Source organism: Ahaetulla prasina, chromosome 1 (genome assembly GCF_028640845.1).
Source record: "Ahaetulla prasina isolate Xishuangbanna chromosome 1, ASM2864084v1, whole genome shotgun sequence".
In the NCBI taxonomy this organism is placed as follows: domain Eukaryota; kingdom Metazoa; phylum Chordata; class Lepidosauria; order Squamata; family Colubridae; genus Ahaetulla; species Ahaetulla prasina.
Window position 1 is genome coordinate 63398326 of NC_080539.1, and position 8737 is coordinate 63407062.

General features: G+C 41.0%; 1 protein-coding gene across 1 annotated transcript; it reads left to right on the plus strand.

Moving 5' to 3' along the window:
• The first annotated feature begins 1036 nt into the window (after positions 1-1036).
• Positions 1037-7958, plus strand: LOC131189368 (histone H3.3A). The gene is made up of 4 exons (XM_058165534.1): positions 1037-1190; positions 2991-3145; positions 4034-4187; positions 7320-7958. The coding sequence occupies exons 2-4, from the start codon at positions 3018-3020 to the stop codon at positions 7446-7448; spliced, it is 411 nt and encodes a 136-aa protein (XP_058021517.1). The 5' UTR covers positions 1037-1190; positions 2991-3017; the 3' UTR covers positions 7449-7958.
• Positions 7959-8737: the final 779 nt, after the last annotated feature.

Consider the following 8737-nt stretch of genomic DNA (forward strand, 5'->3'; position numbering starts at 1 on the left):
CCAGCTGCTGCATGGCAACATATGCAAGAGGCAGAACCACTCACTCCACCAGAACCTGGAGCTGTGCTTGATTCAGATTTCACAAATCTCAACATGGCTGCCTTTAGAAAATAAGCAGACCAATTGCCTTGCCTTCCTCATTCATTACAGAACTGAGCCCAACTATCAATGTGGTCATCATACCTAGCTTAGGAAAGTCAAGCATATGTGACCTATAATTGGCAGCTGAGCATTCAAAGAACAAGCTAATAGCTCACTAATACTGAAAATATGTAAATAGCAAAAACAAATGGAATGGAAATGGGATTCCTAAACTTAAAGAATTACTAGGATAACAAAGAATCTGGTCAATAGACTGCATATAAAAAAGTCGTGACTGTAGAGTGATGAGCTCAAATGTTGCTCTTTTAATTGAGTTCTATATTTCGAAGACTTTTCAAAAACAAAAATAGGCTGTCACATTTATCGAACATGTCTATCACAATCTTTTTATTGCCCCCCTCCATTGATGAACGATCGTTTTATCATTAGTCGTTGATCTTTAACGACTCATTCACTTGGGTTTATATTCGTGACCGCCCCCGAACTAACTTGTACTGGGATACGGGGGGGCCTCTTAAAACGGGGCCACAGGTAGAGAGTGCTGAAAGGGACTCAGCAGCGGGGAACACGAGAGGATGGTGTCGGAGTGGACTCCTCCCCGGTCAGGTACTAACGGTAGTAATAGGTGACCGTTGGCCTGACAGTTGGGGTTGCTCGCGGCTTGGCTGTTGGCCATCGAATCGGGCCGCGCGGTCTCCCGACATCTGTACCGGCTCTCGCTAGGCGGAGGGAGAGGGCGGCCAGGGGAATCCCTCTCTTCCTCTCTCACTTACTCACTCTGTGCCTGGGGCGCGCGCAGCGTGTCTTTTGTGTTTGTACACACGGAGGCGGCCGCGGGAAACCGAGAGTGGGTGGGAAGGAGAGCGGGTGGGCGTGGCCTCCCCTTCCCTCCATTGTGCGCCATTGGCGGTCTCTGGGGGAGGAGGCGTTGCCTGGGCGGTCGGGGGCGTAGCTAAGCAGCGGAGTCGGCCTTCACGAGTCAGCCATCTTTCAATTGTGCTCTCATCCGCCGTCGCCCGCAGCAGCTTCAGCACCTCCTCCTCCTTCCTTGCCTGCTCGGCAGCCGCGCTCAGCGTAAGCGGACGGGGGTAAGTCTTGAGCCTCCTTTATCGGACCCCCCCCCAGATCCCCGCTCGGCCGAGGACCCCTCCGAGCCGTCCCCTGGCTTCCCTGGCAAACTTCTGGGAGCGAGAACCGCTGTTGGGGGAACAGGAGAGTCCCTTTATCTCTCCGCCTTCCCGAGTACGGCGGAGAAGCTCGGGCTGCTCCTTCCCTTTAGACCCCCCCGGCCCCACTTTGCTTGGCCGTTGCCCCCTTCTTTTGCCCGCGCTTTCCCCCAAACCTTCACTATCCTTCTCCCCGCTCCCTCGCCGACCCCCTCGCCCCATCGCCGCCCTCGATGGGAGCCGGGAAACGGCTGCAAACGGACGCCCGTTGCCAGCCCCGGGAAACTCTCCTTGCCTGCCTTCCCCTCTTCCCCACAGTTGTTGCTCAGCTTCACCATCTTGTCTCTTTTCTCTGGTCACCGACCATATTTTTTCTCTCCCCCTATTGCAAAAACAATTCGGAGGGGGAGAAGTGTGCCTAGGAAAGACTTCGCCCCCGGGGAGATTTGGGGAGGTCTGTCCAAACTTTTCCTCTCTCCCGCTTTAGCCTGCCGGATCCCACCTTCGTTTGAAGCGTTTGCGGGATCCGGAGAAGGTATTGTGATGCTGCCGTTTTATTTTAGTTTCCACCCCCCCCCCGGTCTCTTTCTCTGGTCACCGACCATATTTTTCTCTCCCCTATTGCAAAAACAATTCGGAGGAGAAGTGTGCCTAGGAAAGACTTCGCCCCGGGAGATTTGGGAGGTCTGTCCAACCTTTTCCTCTCCCCCGCTTTACCCTGCCGGACCCCACCTTCGTTTGAAGCGTTTGCGGGATCCGGAGAAGGTATTGTGATGCTGCCGTTTTATTTTAGTTCCCACCCCCCCCCCCCGTCTCTTTCTCTCCCTGCAAAAGGGAGCCAGGGCTGCGTTTGGCGATTGTTTCCATTTTGTTGGGGCTGAGTTTGCCAGCGAGAGGCGCTTGGGAGCGAAGCAGCCGTAGGACTGGCACTTTACACAGGCAGAGGCAGCAACCGAAGAGGCGGCAGCACCCCCCCCCCAAAAAAAAGTTCGCTCGTTGCTTTCTGGCTCCTCACCTCTGACTTGGCTTTTCCTTTTGTGGCAGAGCTCTGGCTCTCGGGCGCCTTCCATTTGAATTCCCTTCGCCCGCCCGGCCGCCCGAAAGGGAGCGGTGGCTTCTTTGCAGCAGCAGCAGAAGCTGTCAGCCCGGGCTTTCCCCTTCTTGTTGCCCCCTGCTTGAATGCGGACGTTTTGCCCTTCTTTTCAAGCTGCCCGTCAGTTGCACGTCCCCGATGCAATCGGGGACACTTATTTCGTCCTCGCCAAGGGGAAGGGGGGAAATCGAGGTGTTGCTATTCGGTTGGAGGCACCTTGGCTGCATCGCTCTCGAATTTGGAGCGCCGGGCAAAGGGCTTTTTTTAGGCATCTGCTGAAATCTTCGGCGGAGAGATTTGCCGCTAAAATACAATTAGAGCGCGAACTCCCACCGACATTTTCTCGGCTTTCAACCCCCCCACCTTTTTTTTTTTTTTTTTTGAACGTTGCAAGCCGATAGCCGGAGTGTCAGGCAGGCTGCAGAAGTCTGCTCTTCGGATCGGCATCGAAGGTGTTGGATCGGCACGGTTTGAATGCTTTGAAAGGTTTCTGGGGGTTCTTTGCATCTCGAGGCGTGATCTATTTTCGTGCGTGAAAAACAAAAATTAAATGACATTTTCGGTGGATGTTTTCCGAGCGGCTGCCGTGCTCTAATGTAGTGATCGCGTGGGTGACTTCTTGCCGATAGGTATAAGGAAGAGAAGTTCGCGGGAACATGGCTCGTACCAAGCAAACTGCCCGCAAATCCACCGGGGGGAAGGCGCCCAGGAAGCAACTCGCGACAAAAGCCGCTCGCAAAAGCGCGCCCTCTACCGGCGGGGTCAAGAAACCTCATCGCTACAGGTATAATAATTACCGGAAGAAAGTATTGACGATGTGATCGCCCCGTAACGACGCGGAAATATTGATCGGAACGCGGTTTTTTCGCTCGAGTGGGGGAAAAAGATCACAGTTTACTGTTTCTTGGATCGAGGCAAGATTATTTCATCAGAGTCGTTATTTTTTTTTAATGCAAAAAAAATTATACCCGACTCATAAAATATTTTGAGCGGAATATATCTGTAAACCAATGGAATGACCAGTAATAATAATAATAGGCTATTTTATTAATTAAAACAAATTTAAAATAGAATCGGAAAAATTGCAGCTTTAATATTAACCTGAGTTCACTAGTTTGTAGGATGTCATAATAAAGCTTTATAATTATCTAATTAATATTTCGTTTATTTGTTTCAAATATATTGGGGATTTTTCATTTACAGTATTAACATTACAGTAGTTTAATTCTTCAACCGTAACTGTACAAATGGTAAATTTTTGTACAGTGTACCACTAGAGGGCAGTATCTGATCCAGCATAAGAAGTAAATATTATATGTTTTATATTTTAAAAATGTTTAAACAAAAGAAATAGCAACTGACATAACTTGTTGGTATCTTAGTAGCCACCCGTTTTATCAGCAACCTCCATGGTAAAAAGTTATTTAATTTCTTACCAACTTTCATAGGAGTTTGAGAAAAGAGAATACAACTGAATTATTGCAATTGGAAGTCTTTCACAGTATTTGTTTTTAATTTAAGTCTACTTAAGTTTTTCTTGCAAGCTTATTTCAGTCACATAAATTAGCTTTGTACGGCATGTGTTTCTGGGAATATGCATTGGGTTTTGTATATTTCTTTTTAAGATTAGAAGGGAAATGCCTAATTATTTTTGCTTTGTTTTCATTCAAAGGCCAGGTACTGTAGCTCTTCGTGAAATCAGACGTTATCAGAAATCAACTGAACTTCTGATCCGCAAACTTCCATTTCAGCGCCTGGTGCGTGAAATTGCCCAGGACTTCAAAACAGATCTGCGTTTCCAGAGCGCAGCTATTGGTGCTTTGCAGGTAAAAAAATGTTATTTTAAGTTATCCTTCCAAAACACAAATGTCCTTTGCTTGTGTTGATGAGATGTGTTATAATTTACAATGACTAATTATGATTTTGTTATAGTAGATATTACAATTTTCTCTACTAATCTTTTCTATATTAAAGAAAATACACATTCTTTCTATGGGTTTTTTTTTTAAACCGTGCTTTCAGAAATTACAGCATGGCATCTGGCTCTAAATAAATCCAACTTATTTAGTTGTATTATATGAGTGGATGTAGATTTGCCAACAAATTATACCCAAGTTCTTTTCTAGAGTGCAGCCATTGATAATTCTGTGCTTTTGGTATGTGAGAATGCATGTGATTGGTTGCTTCCTTATTGGTTGAGCTGTTTCTATGGTCAGTCAAATTTTCATATGATTGGTGGGTTTCAAAATTAAGGATATATGTAATTGTAGGTGATCTGATAACTGCCACTGTTTTGTTTTAAAAAGTAATCTGCTTCCTCAGTAGAATCTCAAAAACTAAAACGGATTGTTGGAGTTTAAAATAATTTAACAATAACATGAAATATATGTCAAGTAATCTAAAGAAATGTGATGATGTCAGTCATTTTAATTAGAATAGCAAATATTTTGGGAATATGAACCATATGATACTACATGATAAAAGTACAATTGTTTTTTATGTAAGTGTTAATGGAGAGAAAATATCAGTTTCTTTTAAGCTGCAAAAGAGTGGAAAGTACACTCTTGCTGTAAGTTATGTGATTGTCTTAACTTTCTACTAATAGAAGCCATTGAGAGAAATTCTGATCTGGGTGGACTTTGTCAAATCTTAGCTAGATAATTTGTACATTATAAATGAAATGCAAGATTTTGTCTTGCAGTTGGGAATAAGTTATGTCTTAAAAAATAAAGTTAAAAGTGCTGTTTTCAGATTTTTCCTGATTATTCCCTCAGTTTATATTATGAGTGTGTTTTATGTGAATGTTTGCTGCACATTACTGCCAAAGCTAAGTAGGTCTACTACACTTTTCCAAAAATAATAACTTTTATTACTTTCTAAATTACTTCTCTGGGTAAGAATGGCATGTGGCCATAAGTCTAAGATTGCAAGATAATCTTTAATTTTTTACTGCTGTACTTGATAAGTGTTCTTACACTGGATGGACCTACACAGCAGTTTTCAAGCCCCTCTATTCAGCTGCATATTCTGCACGATCTGCATGATAAAGTGGCATCCCTTCTTTTCTCAGGCCTGAGGGAACAGATAAACAAGAAATATTTACTCCACCAAAATCAAAATAGATATAAGCCAAAGTTCATTTTTGAGAAACACCAAGAGGCAACTTGCAGAATTTCCAACTAAAACTGATTAAAACATTCAATGCCATACAACATAGGGACCTGGAAGTTGCAATCAATCAGAATTAGCATAGCTGATTGGTTATGTATTGCAGGGTGTCTGGCACCTCTGTTCAAAATCCAGTATAGAATAGATGAACATAAAATAGGAATTCACTAAGATAGGTTGTCATGTGTGGCCGGTGGATTCCATTTGTCACAGCGGGTCAGTTGTACAGACCTGCTTTGAAAATGAGATTTCTTGTTATCTGCTTGTCATTGCATGATTCTCTAAATAAGACAGAATCATCATGAGGTCAAGAATCCAATATTTATGTCAAGGATTCCACGGTTTAACACCAGCTAGTGTAACAGTTTAACTGAAATTGGATTTAGCTTTAAAATATTACTATTTCTGCTTTATGCATTTTACATACGAACATATATGCTTCATTGATGAATTGTAAAAGCTCTTGAGATAAGACACTTGGAATGTACCCAAATCCAGTCTACTTCCATTGCAGGTTCCTCCTTAGTTCCTCCGTACTCAACATGCAACATTGTGCAAAATAGCAAATCAATATTGTATAGGTACAAGTAGTCCTTGACTTATAACAGTTCACTTGGTGACCGTTCAAAGTTACAACTGAAAAAAGTGACTTATAACCGTTTTTCACACTTATGACCGTTGCAGCATCCCCATGGTCATGTGATTTACATTCAGATGCTTGACAATTGACTCACATTTATTATGGTTGTAGTGTCCCAGGGTCATGTGGTCCCCTTTTGCAGCCTTCTGACAAGCAAAATCAATGGGGAAGCCACCAAATTCATTTAACAACCGTGTTACTAGTTTAACAACTGCAGTGATTTGTTTAACAAATGTGTCAAGAAAACTCGTAAAATGGGACAAAACTCACATCACAAAATTCTCACTTAGCAAAATAAATTTTGGGCTCAATTGTGGTTGTAGTCCTCAACTTATAGCCATTCGTTTAGCAATTGTTTGACAGTACTATGGTATTGAAAAAAAAAAGATTTACGAGCAGTCCTCACTTTTTATGGCTATCACAGCATCCCCCATGTTCACATGATTAAAATTCAGCTGCTTGGCATCCAGCATCTATTTATAACAGTTGGTGTGTCCTAGGATCACATGACCATCTTCCAACAAGCAAAGTCAATGGGGAAAGCCAGATTTGCTTAATGACTCATTTAATAACAGCAGTGATTCGCTTAACAACCATTGCAAATAGGTTGTAAAATTGGGTATGACTTACTTAAAATCTGTCTTGTTTAGCAACGGAAATTCTTGTCACAGTTGTCATAAGTCAAGGACTACCATAGTTATAGTTTGAAGGAAGGGGAAAAAGAGATGCCTGTTAAAACTCAAAAATATTTACCAACTCAAAGCATGGCATTCATTACTACCTCTATTGAATTAGAGATTGGGTCTATTATATTAGTGAGAACAGCATTTTCAGAAATAATTATGAATTGCCTTAGTTGTTCAAATTGGTGGATTGGCTCCAATCCGGAGCTATGATTTACTTTGAAAGTTGCACTTAAAGAATGTTATGGGGCACAGAAAATGCAATATAAATAAAAGAGCCAAGAAAATCCATGTGTGGAACCAATAAGAGAGTTTTAGATACAAGATTAAAATTAGAAGTTAAGATACACAAAAGAATGTTTTTCTATTTTCTTTCGCTTGGCTTGAAAATAAACTTGCCTGCGTATTTTGTGAAGATTTGGGTACTTCTTATTTTAAATAGCTAAACCATTTTCTTTTTTCAATAGGAGGCAAGTGAGGCCTACCTGGTTGGCCTGTTTGAAGACACCAACCTTTGTGCTATCCACGCCAAACGTGTCACAATCATGCCAAAAGATATCCAGCTAGCACGCCGCATACGTGGAGAGCGTGCTTAAATTCTACTAAGATGGATTTGTCATTCTCAAAACAAATAAAATCTCTTCTTCCTGTTATTGGTAGTAATGAACGTTAGATTTTTTTTCCCATGGGGTTAAAAGGTACCTAAATCTATGGTTGCAGATGGAAAAATAGAGGACAGAATCGGGTATTGGCAAGTTATTTTTCATTTTCATTTGTGTGTGGATTTTTAATATAAACGTGGGGACATATAAAGCATTATTGCTGTAAAAAAAAAACCATTTCATTGAACAAATTTCAGCAGTTCAACTTTATAACAATTATAAATATGCCAGTCAGACTTTTCTGGACAATGCCAGCATTTGGGTTTTTTTTTTTTAAAGGTAAATTTCTTATTGATGGCAACTATATTAAGTCTGTATCATACAGTAGATTCCATCCACTCATTATACTTTTCTAAGTTGTCCTACATGCAAGTACATGTTTTTAATGTTGTCTGTCTTCTGTGCTGTACCTGTAAGTTTGCTATTAAAATACACGAAATAATATTTGTTTTTGTCTTAATTTTTAAGTATTTTACTTATTACCTATAATTCAGTAGCAATGGATATGTTTAAAATGTATTAAATGTGCTGCATTTATATGAAAATTTTAAAAATGTATATTGTAGCTTAAATATAGAATTATGACCCCATTAAAATATTTGAGGGCATCTTGTGTCTTAGAAATAAACACAAATATTCATAGAGATTCCAACAGAGATTCAGTTTTGTTGACCTGAAGTGCAGCTGTATCTATAAAACATGATTAGGTGAATTCCACAGATTTGCTGTGCTTTCCATTTCTTATTTGTCAAATAAATTTGCACTAAAAAGCAAGATATAAATGTTGTACCTTTAAGGTACAGACGCTAGTTGAAAATTACATGAGCAACGATTATGCCAGGCTTCTCTACCCTTTTGCGCCTTATTCATTGAGGGCAACATAAGTTTTAGTTTCTCAAGAATATTTTTTCCAGAACAAGCCATACTCTGATGTTTCTGTCTGAAATGGCTCCAATTACATTTAAGTGTTCAGTACATAGATGGGAACACACTTTTTATAAAGAAAATACATAGTTATGGTTATCAAAACAATTGGAATTTATAGAAATGCAACCTGTTTGAAAGAGTCTTCTTGTCTCATTGAATTTTTAGGGTTTTTTTTCCTGATTGTTCCTTCCTGAATTGACTTTTATCCTTGCAATTCTATTAAAAACCAATATGATTGAATTGCCTTAGTAAAGTTCCATGCTTGTTTATTCCCTGTGCATGTTCAATACTACTAA